General features: G+C 32.8%; 1 protein-coding gene across 1 annotated transcript; it reads left to right on the forward strand.

Moving 5' to 3' along the window:
* Positions 1 to 1,009: 1,009 nt before the first annotated feature.
* LOC142237741 (uncharacterized) lies at positions 1,010 to 17,255 on the forward strand. The gene is made up of 7 exons (XM_075309136.1): positions 1,010 to 1,105; positions 11,538 to 11,590; positions 11,742 to 11,918; positions 11,980 to 12,282; positions 12,350 to 12,443; positions 16,893 to 17,021; positions 17,097 to 17,255. Exons 1-7 carry the CDS (start codon positions 1,010 to 1,012, stop codon positions 17,253 to 17,255), a joined length of 1,011 nt encoding a protein of 336 aa, XP_075165251.1.
* Positions 17,256 to 19,069: the final 1,814 nt, after the last annotated feature.

A 19,069-nucleotide genomic window follows, 5' to 3' on the forward strand; every position in this document is an offset into this window, starting at 1 on the left:
CCGTAAAATATCAGCTATAGTTTTTGTATAAATGTCCATTTACTAGAAACATACTAAAGAAAAATTGTGTACAATTTTCGTATTTTTCGTTTATTGTTAAAAAAGTTTATAAAAATATATTTTAGTGCTCACCAATATGGACAATATTTATAGTTTATTTAGATTAAAGCCTCCAATTTAAAATAACATCGAGAAATAAATCGAAACTAAGTGGGAAAACAGAATTTGGTGTCTTTTTCGAATGTCCTTCTAAGTGGACATCGGTAGTGAAGGGGTTAAGGACAAATTTCTTTAAAATAATCAAATCAAATTAAAAGGAGATTCATAATCTTTATTTCAAAATTTGTTTTCATTAAATTTAGGACGGGAATCTTGGAAATTTGCACCTCTCCTTTAAAGTTGTATGCTCTTGATCTGTGGAAAAATTTCCTTAAAGAACAGAAAATAATTTTTGATTTAAATTAACTGATATATTGAATCTTTTGTTTGGAGGATTTAGCTTCTTTGCTTTAAAACAATTAAGAAAAAAAAATAATTTGAAGTACCTGTTATTATTTGGTACGATGAATTGGCTCTGTATCCTAATTTTAGTTTTAATCGTAGACTTAAAGCTATATAGGTTCTTAAAAAATATATTTATTTAAAAGAAGCCGCATCTTTGACTCGAAATCAATACCAAAATCCTTAAGGGAAGATATAAATCTTTGGATTCAAGAAAACTTTTTGTTTGAGTGTAACCTAGCCCAAGCTGTTAACCCTATTTAACCACAAATCAATTAACATTTTTCAAAGTAATTTTAAATGAAAAAAATTTCATATAATACTCTTGCATCAACAATTAAATTCCCCTTAATGTACATACCACCACTCTAAAACAGAGTCAATTCATAATTTCCAAGAATTTTAATACAACTTTTTACAGCATCCTAACGATACTATGAGTTTGGGAACCTGCCTTCGAATCCTATGTCTTCTTTGTGTTGATGCCTCAAATCATTATTAATAGCAAATGAATTGGAATCACTTTTCAGGTGACAAAACATATGCCATAGTGATCAACAACAAACCAATTTGTGCTCTGCAGCCATTTCGCCCCAGGGCAAATGTAATCGGTTAACTCAAAACATGGTCCGATCTTGTTGGTTACCATGTTTTATGCAAATTACCTATATACAAGGGGATAGGCCATTTGGTCCGCCCCATTTGCCTCTGATCATGGTAACAACGGACAAGAACATATTAATATTAATTTATTTTGTTTTTTTTTTCTTCTTTTTGCTGAAAGCCAATAAATGTGATTTGCTCACTTACGGGACACAGATGGGATTGTTTTGGGAGTGAACAAAAATAATTAATAAATTTGGTGATTACACAGAAAAAAAAGTGTCTCGTAAATTTAAGTAGATTTTTACAATAATTTATTACAAGAATTTTCCAGAATTTTAGTTCATTTTTCGTATCTTTAACGAAAATTAACTACTCGAAAGGAAATTTTACAAATTTTAAGTAGCAATCGTTTAGTTCATAGCCTACAAAATACGATGGAAATTTCCTTAAAAATTTTCTTAACTGGTAGTTAAAAATTATTTCGTCATACTATAAAACTACTTATGAAATGTAAAATACTTTCTAAATAATAAGTGTAATTTACTATAAAGAGTTTTTGTATGAGAAAATATTTTTTGACGAAAATTGAACTTGAAAGCGGATAGCAATTTCTTACTGGCAATTCGTATAGTTAATAATAGTTGGTACAACATTTCTCAATGAAATATTTTTAGTTCACATGTAATTAAATTTATAGACATTTTCGTCAAAAATGGGTAGATATCATTTCATGAAGTTTTTGCTAATTTTAAGTTAAACGTTTCATCGTTCTTATACTGATATGCATTTAAGAGTATTGTTTTTAGAGTAAATTGTGGACAGATGCGATGAACTAATGCATAGTACAGAGATCTTTCTCGTCAAAGTGGAATATGTTTAATGTAAAGATGATGTTACTTGAAATTTTTTTGAGAGTGAGAGCGTGCAATGCAATAATGAGAAATGGTAGGGAGTGATGGGGATGTTGTGTTTGTTCTTTCAGTGGCTTGTGTGTGTGTGTGTTTATTATTCGAGAATGGATTATTTGGCTGGGTGAGGTGTTGTTTTCAATGAAGGCACATGTGTTTTTGTTGTTGCAGAAATGTTTTGGCTTTGCTTGGTTTTGTTTGGCATGCTTCAGTTGTATAGTTGGCGTTGGCGTGGGCTGTTGCACCTTTTTAGCAAGTATGTAACAAGGGAATATAAAGGTATGAAATATTTTGGTTTTTTTGAGACATATTGGTGTTTGTTTATGAAAACTTTTAAATGAAAGTTATTAATATTTTAGCGATGAGGTGTACAATGGCGAAGTGATGATCGGTAGCTTAGAAAAAATTTATTAAGAATGTTCAATATTTAGGAAAAAATGCTGAAATGGAAAGTATATTGAAATTGTTTTATCTAATTTAATTTTTATTATTCAATGTAAAAAATAAATATTCAATTTCAGAGTAACTCCAGATGAATTTGAAAAATTGTTTGTTACACCTCAGCGTATAGTTTAATTATAAATAGGTAAGTGTTCTTTTTTCAATGTGGGTTTCTTTTAAAAAATAATATTCTTTATGTATATTATTATTTGCTAATTATTATTATTATTTTTTAACCAGTTTCATGTTTTTCTTTGTTGTAAAAAAATATTTAATTTAAGAGCAACCCCAGATGGATTCGGGCAATTTTTTATATTTCTCCTCAGGGTATAATTTAATAGAGAAGTGGTAAGTTTTCTTTTAAAAATTGGCTTTCTTTTCACTAGAATATTTACGTTTTTATGACCTTTTTATTAAAAAAATTACATGTTTTTAATACCCTGTTTTAGTATTACTTTAATCAAATATTTTTGGAAACCAATTTAATATTTTTAATGTAAAAAACAAATATCTAATTTCAGAACAACAATTTGGAAACATTTTTATGAATTGGTAAGCTTTCTTTAACATTTTTTAACCAGAATATTTACTTTTTTTATGCATATTATTTCTTTAATTAGATTTTTTGGAAACCAATTTAATGTTTTTTATTTAATGTAAAAAATAAATATTTAATTTCAGAGTAACCCCAAATGAATTTCGATAACTTTTTAACCTCAGCGTACAATGTAATAGAGAATTGGTAAGTTTTAAATTAAAACTTTGGCTTCCTTTTAACAAGAACATTTATTGTATTATGTCCTTCACATCGATAACAACACAATTTTATGAGTTAATATATTACTTAATTCATTATTTCTCTAATTGTTTCAGGTACAAACTTTATGAGGTACGTTTATCTAAGAAAAGTTGAATTCCTTACACCATTTAATAAAATGCCCCCAAATATGGTAAGTTACAAGCTAATTTAAAGAGATTAAAAATTATATTTTATTACATGTTAATTTTTAACAATTTTCATTATTCCTTCCATTTTTTTCAGCAAGATATGTGAATATACTAACGATGAATAAAAAACTAAGGAAAAGTCAAAATGTCCAAATAGCGAGTTAAAATAAACTACTTTCTTGTTCCACGTGGTCATAATTTTTATTCACAAAAACATTGTATTAAGAACTTTCATCATAAGTTTTTATAATAAAGTACTTTTGCTTAAAGAAAGTTTAATTTTATTGTATGAAAATTTTCATAATAGTAAAAGGGTTTGTTGTTCCTTTAATTATTTAATTTCTCTGTACTGTGGAATGATTGATTTAAAAATAGTTTAGTCGTCGACATTTTAAAGAGACTGTTAACCAATTTTTATTATCGGGTTTCCCAAAAAATAAGCAAGTAAACCAAAATAATACTGACTTTTTAACTTGGTAGGGGTATATATTTCTTATGGTGTTGTAAAAATGAACTAAAATACAATGTTATAGATTAACTAAAATTTAAGAGAATTATAAACTAGACAAGTTGAAAAAAATCTTAAGGGCTAAATCATGGTCACTATTACTACAGTTTAGTTCATTTTGCAATGGAAAAGGGTTCACTGTTTTTTCAGTGTACGAAGCTCAAATACACTCCATAAGTAATCCTATTAAATTATTAAACTGTAGTATATTCTAATTAATTTCATTTCAAAAATTATATTATACATATCCCAAAAATAATAACCATTGTGATTATACCTCCAATATAGGATGCTGGTATAATAACTTGACTTTCAACTGTAACAGGTTGGCTGATAAGTCCCCGGGCGAGCATCCTTTTGAGGTCTGAGAACAAGAAAAAGTCACTCGGGGCCAGATCTGGAGAATACGGTGGGTGTGAAAGCAATTGGAAGCCCAATTCATGAATTTTTGCCATCGTTCTCAATTACTTGTGGCACGGTGCGTTGTCTTGGTGGAACAACACTTTTTTCTTCTTCATATGGGGCCGTTTTGCCGCGATTTCGACCTTCAAACGCTCCAATAACGCCATATAATAGTCACTGTTGATGGTTTTTCCCTTCTTAAGATAATCGATAAAAAAATTTCCATGCGCATCCCAAAAAACAGAGGCCATTACTTTGCCAGCGGACTTTTGAGTCTTTCCACGCTTCGGAGACGGTTCACCGGTCGCTGTCCACTCAGCCGACTGTCAATTGGACTCAGGAGTGTAGTGATGGTGCCATGTTTCATCCATTGTCACATATCGACGGAAAAACTCGGGTGTATTACGAGTTAACAGCTGCAAACACCGCTCAGAATCATCAACACGTTGTTGTTTTTGGTCAAATGTGAGCTCGCGCGGCACCCATTTTGCACAGAGCTTCCGCATATCCAAATATTGATGAATGATATGACCAACACGTTCCTTTGATATCTTTAAGGCCTCTTCTATCTCGATCAACTTCATTTTACGGTCATTCAAAATCAATTTGTGGATTTTTTTGATGTTTTCGTCGGTAACCACCTCATTCGGGCGTCCACTGCGTTCACCGTCCTCCTGCTCATTTCACCACGCTTGAATTTTGGAAACTCATTATCAAGCCAAGTTTTTGCTTCCACCGTATTTTTTCCCTTTAGAAAACAGTATTTTATCAGAACACGAAATTCCTTTTTTCCCCATTTTTTTCACAATAACAAAAGTTGCTTCACAAAAGACGCTCTATCTCACAAACTAATTGACTTACAGACGTCAAATTTTGACATGAATCATTTGAAGGTTGGTACTATATAAAAATAATATGCATTTAATACTAGCGACGCCATCTATGTGGCAGACCGGGGACTTATCAGCCAACCTGTTAGGTATGTTAGGTGTATAGAATTATCATTTCAAATTAAACCTTTTACAACCATAGAAGAAATATGATCACACATTTTGGAGGGCGAACATCTTTGTGTGAAGTTGACGTGGTGTTGAAAACGTAATCAATTGAAAAAAATAATTGATACAATTAAAATAAACTAAATTAAAATAATTATTGAACATTTTTTATATTTTTACTATATATTAATTAACCCATTTAACATTTTAATTAAATAACAAGTATATACGGCCGTAAATTCGGCCAGGCCGAATCTTATGTACCCTCCACCATGGATAGCGTAGAAACTTCTACGAAAGACTGTCATCCACAATCGAAGTACTTGGGTTGTGGTATCTTAAAACTGGTTGTTAATGACCATATACTAGCACAATGTACCAAATTTCAACTCACTCGGATGAAATTTGCTCCTCCAAGAGGCTCCAAAACCAAATCTCGAGATCGGTTTATATGGGGCTATATATGATTATGGACTGATATGGACCACTTTAGGCATGGTTGTTAAATATCATATACGATCACCACGTACCAAATTTCAAGCAGATCGGATTAATTTTGCTCCTCCAAAAGGCACCGGAGGTCAAATCTGGGGATCGGTTTATATGGGAGCTATATATAATTATGGACTGATAGGAACCAATTCCTGCATGGTTGTTGGATACCATATACTAACATCACATACTAAATTTCAAGGAAGAGCAAAATTTTGCATCTCTTAGAGGCCTCGCAAGCCAAATCTGCGGATCGGTTTATATGGGGGCTATATATAATTATGGACCGATGTGGACCAATTTCTGCATGATTGTTAGAGACCATATACTAACACCATGTACCCAATTTCAGCCGGATCGGATGAAATTTGCTTCTCTTAGAGGCCTCGCAAGCCAAATCGGGGGATCGGTTTATATGGGGGCTATATAAAGGGTGATTTGTTAAGAGCTTGATAACTTTTTTTTAAAAAAAAACGCATAAAATTTGCAAAATCTCATCGGTTCTTTATTTGAAACGTTAGATTGGTCCATGACATTTACTTTTTGAAGATAATTTCATTTAAATGTTGACCGCGGCTGCGTCTTAGGTGGTCCATTCGGAAAGTCCAATTTTGGGCAACTTTTTCGAGCATTTCGGCCGGAATAGCCCGAATTTCTTCGGAAATGTTGTCTTCCAAAGCTGGAATAGTTGCTGGCTTATTTCTGTAGACTTTAGACTTGACGTAGCCCCACAAAAAATAGTCTAAAGGCGTCAAATCGCATGATCTTGGTGGCCAACTTACCGGTCCATTTCTTGAGATGAATTGTTCTCCGAAGTTTTCCCTCAAAATGGCCATAGAATCGCGAGCTGTGTGGCATGTAGCGCCATCTTGTTGAAACCACATGTCAACCAAGTTCAGTTCTTCCATTTTTGGCAACAAAAAGTTTGTTAGCATCGAACGATAGCGATCGCCATTCACCGTAACGTTGCGTCCAACAGCATCTTTGAAAAAATACGGTCCAATGATTCCACCAGCGTACAAACCACACCAAACAGTGCATTTTTCGGGATGCATGGGCAGTTCTTGAACGGCTTCTGGTTGCTCTTCACTCCAAATGCGGCAATTTTGCTTATTTACGTAGCCATTCAACCAGAAATGAGCCTCATCGCTGAACAAAATTTGTCGATAAAAAAGCGGATTTTCTGCCAACTTTTCTAGGGCCCATTCACTGAAAATTCGACGTTGTGGCAGATCGTAAGTCTATTCATGATGAAATGTCAAAGCATACTGAGCATCTTTCTCTTTGACACCATGTCTGAAATCCCACGTGATCTGTCAAATACTAATGCATGAAAATCCTAACCTCAAAAGAATCACCCTTTATAATTATGGACCGATGCGGACCAATTTTTGCATGGCTGTTAGAGACCATATACTAACACCATGTACCAAATTTCAGCCGGATCGGATGAAATTTGCTTCTCTTAGAGGCCTCGCAAGCCAAATTTGGGGGCCCGTTTATATGGGGGCTATACGTAAAAGTGGACCGATATGACCCATTTACAATACCATCCGACCTGCATGTATAACAACTACTTGTGCCAAGTTTCAACTCGATAGCTTGTTTCGTTCGGAAGTTAGCGTGATTTCAACAGACGGACGGACGGACATGCTCAGATCGACTCAGAATTTCACCACGACCCAGAATATATATACTTTATGGGGTCTTAGAGCAATATTTCGATGTGTTACAAACGGAATGACAAAGTTAATATACCCCCCATCCTATGGTGGAGGGTATAAAAAGTAAAGGGTGGTTAAATTGTAAGGGCCGATGTTGAATGTGAACCACACCTAAGCGCCAAGTTTTTTTTCCGAATTTTATTTGACATTTCTCTATTTCAGACTTACTCAATTTGAACCATGGAGAGATACACAATCCAACAACGTGTTAAATGGTTCCAAGAAATGGCAACAGTGGATGATCAATTTTCGAAGAAAATCATCTTCAATGATGAGGCTCATTTTCACCTCATTGGATTCGTCAATAAACAGAATTGCCGCATTTGGGCGAATGAGAAGAAAAACCAATGTACCCACAAAGAGTGACTGTTTGGTGCGGTTTATGGGCATCATCGGGCCGCATTTTTTCCAAGATGAAGCCGGTCAGGCAGTTACTGTGAATGGTGTTCGCTATCGTGAGATGATAACGAACTTTTTATGGCCCGAATTGGAAGATATGGATGTGGACGATATGTGGTTTCAGGAGGACGGTGCCACTTGCCACACAGCTAACGAAACAATGGCTCTTTTGCGCAACAAATTCAATGGCCGTGTTATCTCACGTAATGGCAATGTCAATTGGCCACCAAGATCATGTGATTTGACACCGTTGGACTTTTTTCTTTGGGGTTTTTTCAAAGAAAAGGTGTACGTCGATAAGCCAGCAAGAATTCAAGAGCTAAAGGATGAGATAATTCGGCACATTAACGGCATAGAACCTCCATTATGCCTCAGTGTCATCGAAAATTTGGACCATCGGATGAAGGTGTGCCACCGACGTCGCGGCGCCCATTTGGCCGATATTTTGTTCCATACATAATTGAGTAATGCCAATATATCATAATAAAATAAAATTACAATAATTTCCTAAATAGTTTGTGTTTTATTCAAAATCAACATCGTCCCTTGAAATTTTAACCACCCTTTATATATAAAATTAAAAAAAAACAAGTACATACGGCCGCAAGTTCGGCCAGGCCGAATCTTATGTACCCACCACCATGGATTGCGTAGAAACTTCTACGAAAGACTGTGATTTAGTCCATACATGGTATATATTAGACAAAAAAGTTATGTATAGTTAAGTCTACAAATAATTACGAATCGATATGGACTTTTTGTACGTAGAGAGCCAGAATTGAAATATGGGGGTCGCTTATATGGGGGCTGTATACAATTATGGACCGATATGGACCATTTTTTGTGTGATTGGGGATCGGTTTATCTGAGTACTATATATAACTATAGACCGATATGGACCTAGTTAGGCATGGTTGTTAACGGCTATATACTAGCACAATGTACCAAATTTCAACTGACTCGGACGAAATTTGCTCCTCAAAGAGGCTCCAAAACCAAATCTCGGGATCGGTTTATATGGGGCTATGTACGATTATGGACTGATATGGACACTTTTGGCATGGTTGTTAAATATATACTACCACCATGTACCAAATTTCAAGCAGATCGGATGAATTTTGCTTCTCCAAAAGGCACCGGAGGTCAAATCTGGGGAACGGTTTATATGGGAGCTATATATAATTATGGACTGATAGGAACCAATTCCTGCATGGTTGTTGGATACCATATGCTAACATCACGTACCAAATTTCAACCGAATGGCAAGAATTTTGGATAATTATGGACCGATATCGACCAATTTTTGCATGGGAGTTTGAGGCCATATATTAACACCACATACCAAATTTCAACTGAATCAGATGAATTTTGGTCTTCCAAGAGGTTCCGGAGGTCAAATCTGGTGATCGGTTTATATGGGGGCTATATATAATTATGAACCGATGTGGACCAATTTTTGCATGGTTGTTATAGACATATACTAACATCACGTACAAAATTTCAGCCGGATCGGATGAAATTTGCTTCTCTTAGCGGCCTCGCAAGCCAAATCGGGGGATCGGTTTATATGGGGGCTATATATAATTATGGACCGATGTCGACCAATTTTTGCATGGTTGTTAGAGACCATATACTAACACCATGTACACAAATTTCAGCCGGATCGGATGAAATTTGCTTCTCTTAGAGGCCTCGCAAGCCAAATCGGGGGATCGGTTTATATGGGGGCTATATATAATTATGGACCGATGTGGACCAATTTTTGCATGGTTGTTAGAGACCATATATTGACACCATGTACCAAATTTCAGCCGGATCGGATGAAATTTGCTTCTCTTAGGGGCCTCGCAAGCCAAATCGGGGGATCGGTTTATATGGGGGCTATATATAATTATGGACCGATGTGGACTAATTTTTGCATGGTTGTTAGAAACCATATACTAACACCATGTACCAAATTTCAGCCGGATCGGATGAAATTTGCTTCTCTTAGAGGCTCCACAAGCCAAATCTGAGGGTCCCTTTATATGGGGGCTATACGTAAAGTGGACCGATATGGCCCATTTTCAATACCATCCGACCTACATCAATAACAACTACTTGTGCCAAGTTTCAAGTCGATAGCTTGTTTCGTTCGGAAGTTAGCGTGATTTCAACAGACGGACGGACGGACGGACGGACATGCTCAGATCGACTCAGAATTTCACCACGACCCAGAATATATATACTTTATGGGGTCTTAGAGCAATATTTCGATGTGTTACAAACGGAATGACAAAGTTAATATACCCCCCATCCTATGGTGGTGGGTATAATAATATACCCCCCATCCTATGGTGGTGGGTATAAAAACTAATTGAAAATTTTGTTCGTAATAAAATAATTATAACCGGAAAATGCATAAAAAAGTATAAACTCTTGTAAAATTATAAGAAAATTATTTCATCAAATGGAAAAATATTTACAAATAAATTTTTAATTAAACCAATGAAAAACGAAAGTGACGGAAGTAATCAATTAAATGTTTAAACAAGCGTATGTTTTATTTCTATTTAATTCTCTGAATGATACTATCATTTTTGGAAGTCAAATCTGGGGATGGGTTTATATGGGGGCTATATATGTAATTCCGGACCAATAGGCACCAATTTTTGCAAACCTGTTAGAGTACATATATCAACATGACTTACGAAATTTCAACCAGATGAAAGAATTTTGCTCTTTCAAGAAACTCAGATATGAACCAATTTGTATGATTACTAGACAGCATATACAGACATCACGTTCCAAATTTTACTACTACCATGAATATGTATACTTTATGAGGTCTAAGGCCAATATTTTGATACGTCATACGTTGCAAACAGAATGACAAAGTTAGTACACCTCCCATCCAGGGTATACAAAAATTATTTTTCACTTTTGTATCGCATACAACACCTTACCTTGGGGTATTGAAAATAAAAATGATAGCAATTTAATTTTCTTTCAACAAACTGTTTGTGCCTTAAGTCTTTTGTTTATCCTACTTCAATTAATTGATATATCAACTGTTGCTTGGAGGGGTGTTTTTGTTTATAACAATGTGACTCATAAATTCCGTTATAACCATGTTTTCCTATATCTACTTCAAATGGAAAACGTAGGAATTTAAATAAAAAAAAATCCTATAAATAATCAACCACCAGCATAAGTTAGTTGACCATAGTTGCTATGACCACAAGACCAAACACAAGTTGCCAACACCAGCCATATATCCCGGCAACCTTGAATTTCGCTGAAGGCATAAACAAAACGTCTACTGACACTTAATAAGCTAAAAAGGTCCAAACGGAAAACATTCGCCATGGAAATAATTGAATTTTTACAAACCACTGAGAATAAAAATTTAAAGAATTTTATAGGATTTCAAGTAAGTGGATTCAATGTATCAGGAAAAAAAGAAAGTAATTGTAGGCAAAATACTTCAAAAAGATCTCAGCCTATATTTGAAGCTGTTTTCTAATTTTTCCAAATATTCAATATCTTTAAATTAAAGATAATTTGTTTTTAAATCACGAATGGTTTGCTTTACTTTAACCTAAATTTTCTCGAAATTTCCATTTTCAAGGTAAAACAGAAACTCCAAGAGTATGAAGTAGATTTGGAACAACGACGAAGAAGGTAATTAATAGACATTTGTGGTGCCCACTTAGACTATATTGGCCTGTGGAGTAACGACTTGTTTGTTTTCACTTCACCAACTTATTACTTTGAAATATTTTATTTGGTTTTTAAAACAAAATTCTCAACATTTCTCTTCATAACCCACCAGGCTTAGAGATATATTGGAATTTGAAAATTCTCAGTTAAAGGAAGAACTTTTATTGCTGGTTCAACAACGTGTGGAAACAGCTAGTAGAGAACGCCTAGAATGGATTAATACCAAACGAATGGAACAACATAGGGCTCAAGAGGAGCTTTTAAGAGTTAAAAAGCTGCAAAGAGATTTGTAAGTCATAAGAAATCACATCATAATGTATTTTTTAAAAGATTGGATTTTTTATTTTCAGAGAAAATTGTGAGGAATGGCGCCACCGACAAACCCAACAACTTTTAGTTGCCACCAAAGAGGCTCAGATCTATCAAATCGAAGAGAATAAACAAAGACGTCTCAAAGAGAAACTCGTTGAACAAAGCTGGCTTGAAGCAATGGAACGTGTACGTCAAGAGAGAGATTTTCAACAAAATTATGAGGATAAATTACGCAAAGTAATTGAGGGTACTAATCAAGAGAGGAACCTCTGTATGCAAGAGTCCAAAACGAAGAAAGAACAAATGGAATATGAGGATCTAAAAAAATATCATTATGAAGAGTGAGAGATTATTTTCTGGGATACTGTATAATTTTAATTTAAGAGAAATTTCTCTTTAACCTTTCAGTGATATGCGAGCCTTATCCATGGATCAAAAATACAAAACGCAAGAGAAATTACAAGATATATACAAAAAAATGCAACAAAAACAGTGGCTCAAGGTGAGTGATGTTGATATTAATAAATGAAATTTGGCTATAGTATAGACCTCTAATCAATCTCAGCCGAATAGTTATTGTCACTATAGTCGCGATAGAAAAGAATTTGAAAGAAAATTTTGTCTCAGGGATTCAATAGGTTAGGTCAGGCCGATATTTTAACCTCATTAAGACTATTCAATTCATATTGATGCCAGAAGTGGTGAATTTCTCTCTTATATAAAAGTAAATGTGATTTTTAACGGGTAAATGTTTTGGAAACTCCTTTTATTCCATAGCTGATGAGAGCTACACATTTTGCGCAGAAAAAAACTAAAGCTAACAATAAAATTGTCGGTTTTAAGCTCTCAAGATATTTATCGAAAATTTTGCCAAATTTTATTTCTATAGAAAATTTTGTCAAAACTTTATTTCTATAGAACATTTTGTCAAAATTTTATATCTATATTTTTTTTTGTCAAAATTTTATTTCTATAGAAAATTCTGCCAAAATTTTATTTCTATAGAAAATGAAGTCAAAATTTTATTTCTATAGAAAATTTTGTCAAAATTGTACTTCTATAGAAAATGATGTCAACATTTTATTTCAATAGAAAATGTTGTCAACATTTTATTTCTATAGAGTATTTTATCAAAATTTTATTTCTATAGAAAATTTGATCAAAATTTTATTTCTATAGAAAATTTTGTCAAAATGTTATTTCTATAGAAAATTTTGTCAAAATTTTATTTCTATAGAAAATGTTTTCAACATTTTATTTCTATTGAAAGTTTTGTCAACATTTTTTTCTATAGAACAATTTTTCAAAATTTTATTTCTATAGAATATTTTGTCAAAATTTTATTTCTATAGGACATTTTCTATAGGACATTTTTTCAAAATTTAATTCTATAGATCAGTTAGCAAAAATTTGATTACTTTAGAAAATTTTGTTTCTATAGATAATTTTTCCAACATTTCATTTCTATAGAAAATCTTTCCAAATTTTGTTTCGGTAGAAATTTGATGTACATCTTAGTTGGAGAGTAATGTTTCGGAAAATCTACCAAAACATCAAGAATTCTTTCAATCTACCAAACAGTAAAAATCTATAATCTATAATTTTCTATAATTAAATCAAAACAAGGACCGATATATACCAAAATTAGGATATTTTTTTCATCTATGGATTAACATAAACCTTACAGACTAACATTAATATATTACAATATATACATATGGTTTGTTAATATGTTTAGTATTTAATAATAATTTAATCTTTTTATATACCCTCCACCATACACCCAGAAAAAAGTGACCCCTTCTTTAAGTTAAAATGAACTCATTGTGAAAAAAGTTAAACTTCGTATAGCGCCAAAGACATTTTTATTTTTTTGAACGATGTGATTTTCGTTGAAATTAGGTAGAATGTAGAGTTGTGCACGTGACACGAAATTGTCATGACTCACGAAAATAATATCTTCGTGAGTGTGTGTGAGTACGAATTTCAGAAAAACACGCTCACGAAAATAATCCCGCTGACAAACATAAAATACTTACGATTTGAATTCATTTATAATTTTAGTGACGATTTTAACCATACTCATGTTTTCAGTCAGGTTCTAAAGGTAAATCACTCATAAAATTATTCGTGAGTCATGAAGTTTTTCGTGAGTCACGACATTTAAAAGATTTCCGTTTGTAACACATCGAAATATTGCTCTAAGCCCCCATAAAGTATATACATTCTGGGTCGTGGTGAAATTTTGAGTCGACCTAAGCATGTCCGTCCGTCTGTTGAAATCACATTAACTTCCGAACGAAACAAGCTATCGACTTGAAACTTGGCACAAGTAGTTGTTATTGATGTAGGTCAGATAGTATTGCAAATGGGCCATATCGGTCCACTTTTACGTATAGCCCTAAACGCACCCTCAGATTTCGCTTGCGGAGCAAAATTCATCCGATCCGGTTGAAATTTGGTACATGGTGTTGGTATATAGTCTCTAACAACCATGCAAAACTTGGTCCACATCGGTTCACAATTATATATGGCCCCCATAGAAACCGATCCCCAGATTTGGCTTGCGGAGCCTCTAAGAAAAGCAAATTTCATCCGATCCGGTTGAAATTTGGAACATGGTGTTAGTATAGGGTCTCTAATAGCCGTGCTAGAATTGGTCCTTATCGGTCTATAGTTATACAGCCGATCCCCAATCACACAAAAATTGGTCCATATTGGTTCATAATCATGGTTGCCACTCGAGTCAAAAATAATCTACCAAAATTTTATTTCTATAGAAAATTTTGTCAACATTTTTATTTCAATAGAAAATTTTGTAAAATTTTTATATCTATAGAAAATATTGTTAAAATTTTATTTCTATAGAACATTTTGTTAAAATTTCATTTCTATAGAAAATGTTGTCAAAACTTTATTTCTATAGAAAATTTTGTCAAAATTTTATTTCTATAAAAAATTTTGTTAAAATTGTATTTCTAAAGAAATTTTTTTTTCAAAATTGTATTTCTATAGAAAATTTTGTCAAACTGAATTATATGTGTATTTAATCCGTCTTTTTATACTCTCCATCATAGGATGGGGGTATATTAACTTTGTCATTCCGTTTGTAACACATCGAAATATTGCTCTAAGACCCCATAAAGTGTATATATTCTGGGTCGTGGTGAAATTCTGAGTCGATCTAAGCATGTCCGTCCGTCCGTCCGTCTGTTGAAATCACGCTAACTTCCGAACGAAACAAGCTATCGACTTGAAACTTGGCACATGTAGTTGTTATCGATGTAGGTCAGATGGTATTGAAAATGGGCCATATCGGTCCACTTTTACGTATAGCCCCCATATAAAGGGACCCTCAGATTTGGCTTGTGGAGCCTCTAACAGAAGCATATTTCATCCGATCCGGTTGAAATTTGGTACATGGTGTTGGTAACAACCATCTCTAACAACCATGCAAAACTTGGTCCACATCGGTTCACAATTATATATGGCCCCCATATAAACCGATCCCCAGATTTGGCTTGCGGAGCCTCTAGGAAAAGCAAATTTCATCCGATCCGGTTGAAATTTGGAACATGGTGTTAGTATAGGGTCTCTAATAACCATGCCAGAATTGGTCCATATCGGTCTATAGTTATATAGCCGATCCCCAATCACACAAAAATTGGTCCATATTGGTTCATAATCATGGTTGCCACTCGAGTCAAAAATAATCTACCAAAATTTTATTTCTATAGAAAATTTTGTCAAAATTTTTATTTCAATAGAAAATTTTGTCAAATTTTTATATCTATAGAAAATATTGTTAAAATTTTATTTCTATAGAAAATTTTGTTAAAATTTCATTTCCATAGAAAATGTTGTCAAAACCTTATTTCTATAGAAAATTTTGTCAAAATTTTATTTCTATAAAAAATTTTGTTAAAATTGTATTTCTATAGAAATTTTTTTTCAAAATTGTATTTCTATACAAAATTTTGTCAAACTGAATTATATCTGTATTTAATCCGTCTTTTTTAATTTAACCCAGCAAAAAAAATTGGAAGTTCTTCCAAAGGCACAACTTTAAAAGTACTTCCAGAAGATGCACTCCCAATGATGTTCTTTATTTTAACTACCCAGGAAGTTCTTCTAATTCAATTTTTTATTACTTGGTTTTTTCATACTTTTAATGGGTAATTTTTACTTTTTTCAAATAGGTTAAAAACAGAGTAAGAATTCATAAAATGGTACAAATCATTTAAATTTTTTGAAAAAAATGCTAAATCCAATCTGAAAAATTTGTGCATTTTTGAAAATATTTGAGGTCAAACGTTTCAGACATGCGTTATAATCTATTAAAAATTATAAAATATTTAAAAAAAAAAATTATTTGACAAAATATCACAGAATTTTTTAATTTACATCCAAAACATTGAATTCGGATCACACCAAAAAAAGTGATGCAAATTCAGTGCAACGGCTGTTGAAATGGAGGTCTTCCGTCCTATGACAAGCCCATTTTAAATTCATTGCTTCTGCGTCAATTTTGCACCACTTCCGGATCCAAAAAGAACATTTTCATTACTTTTTTGGCGACGCTTTTTTTTTGCTGGGAATATATACCACGTATGGACTTACTTACAATTTAGAAGGCGGTGTTAGGAGGTTTTAAGATACCTTGCCATCGACAAGCGTTACCGCAACTCAAGTAATTCGATTGTGGATGGAAGTGTTTAGAAGAAGTTTATACGCAGACCATGGTGGAGGGTACATAAGCTTCGGCCTGGCCGAATTTGCGGCCGTATATACTTGTTCTTTATATTATATTTCTCTTCTGACAAATCAAGATAATTATAGAATTTATTGAATTCATTACAAAGTCGGAAAATTTATACCACCCCCTTTTTGGGGCATTTAGAGTTTAATCGATTGTTATCTCACACCTAATTGAATCACTTTTCTTTTTCAGTCGCAGATTTCTGAAAATCGAGAACAAGAAACCGCTCATAACCAACAAGAATTAAATGAATCTTTCTTGTTTAAAGACCGAGAAGATTATCAAATCTATAATGAACTGGATAAATCTCAAAGGCAAAGGGTAAGTATATCCATCTGGACCATTTTTCAGTATAAAAGAATATATAAATTACTCGATTTTTTCACATTTTTCAAGGTAAGCAATAATGAATGGCATAAGCTGTATTTGGAACACTGTGCCCGCGAGAAAAAGCTGCGCAAGGAGGAAGACTTACAATATGAACAAATGTACCTGAATACAGGATGTGTCCTGGAACAAAAACCAAAGAATCCTTATGGAAAAAATTCACGTTAAAAATCGAACAAGAAATTTATACATAAGACTTAAAATATTTTGTAAATATTTTGGCATTTTAAATAGATTATAAATGGATATACCCAGAAAAAGTGAATTGTTTTATGGGAAAAATTAACCCTTTATGCACGACAAAAAAAGAACTCCCCACTTAATTTCGATTTATGTTATTTTAAAGAAAACTGTATCCTAAATACGCTAATAACATTTTCCGTATTGGTGGGCAGTAAAATACAATTTAATAAATTTCTTTAACAGTTAACGAAAAACCTAAATGTTGTGACAATTTCTAATTGAGGTAGGACCTCAAAAAAAAAATTGTTTCTACATGCTTGTAGTACAAGTAAAATAGAAGAAAAATTAAACTAAAACCAAATAATTTTTTATGCAGTAAACATAAGTTCATTTTGTCATTAGTCTACACGGATGAAAAATACTGTTTTTCATATGTTTGGCTATAAACATTATATGTTTGGAACACAAATTTTTAAACACAATATTTTTGAGTGCAAGCATATAATGTTCATAAACTAGCATAACATGTTTGGGACATATATGTTAATATGTTAGAACATATTATGTTTGGGACATAAAATGTTTGTAAATATAATATGCTTGGATGCAAACATATATTAATTTAGAAATAGCCTATACACATATATGTGTTTAGTAGCTTGGAGCGCTATTTAACAGGGAGCGATATTGAATTAAGTTGGTGGTTGTTGCTTGTTATTACAAAATTAACATTTTATTTTTCCTTGGGCAATTGATCAGCTACTTCTTTGATTCTTACAAACTGTGTGGTCCGCTGTTCGAATCCCCGTCCGGCAAAAGGTAAAATTAAAATAAAATAAAAATCATAAAATTGAATAATTTCTTCTACAATGTTTGTATTACAGAAAAAGGTGCTAAGAACTAAAAAATCTCGTGGAAGTGAGAAAGATGTAGGGGAATATACAATTAGGCAGAAACAAAATTTTGAGCATTCAGGTCGAAAACCTATGTTGTTAGCACCTATATTACCTGTTTATTTTCATAATTCATTATGATTGTAAATATATAAATAAATAAATACAATTTTGAGCACAATATTGTTTGGGAGAATTTTTTTAAGCATATAATATTTTTGGGTGCAAAATGCTTCCAAACATATTATATGTTCACATAATAACATATTGTTTTTTGGAAGACAACATTATTGAATTTGGATGCAAAAATACAAAATATTTGGAACTTAGACTACCCAAACATATATTGTTTAGACCAATATGCTTTCAAACATATTATATATTGGAAGAGATCAAACATATAAATGTTTGGGCAATACCCAAAAATGTATATGCTTGAAGCAAAATATGTTTGGGAGTATATGTTACAGAAGCGATTTTTTGTGAGCGTGTAGTCTTTTTAAATTTCTTTTGCTCATATTTTTTTTTTTACAGCTGTCAAAAATGTCTACCAAGTGTAGACAATTTGTTGAATATGTCACCATAATAGTTGACAAAAGTAGTGACTTTGAGACATTAGACCCCAGTCTTCCTACAGGGATCTTATTATTGCTTTGACTTTTAGCTCATAGACTGATATTTCACAATAACACATATGGGTTAAGTGAGACCTTTCATTAAGAAATTAATTTTTTAGCGACTAATGACACATCCAAAAATTCTTAACCTACATTTTTTTATACCTTATTGTTCCAAGAATATATAAAAAATATACAAACGTATATAATTTTTTTTTCGAAAAAATATAATGCATTGAAAAAAAATTGCGGAAATTTTCTGCATTTTTTGATTTCCAGAGGCTACAGC

This window comes from Haematobia irritans, chromosome 5, assembly GCF_050003625.1.
Source record: "Haematobia irritans isolate KBUSLIRL chromosome 5, ASM5000362v1, whole genome shotgun sequence".
Lineage (NCBI taxonomy): Eukaryota > Metazoa > Arthropoda > Insecta > Diptera > Muscidae > Haematobia > Haematobia irritans.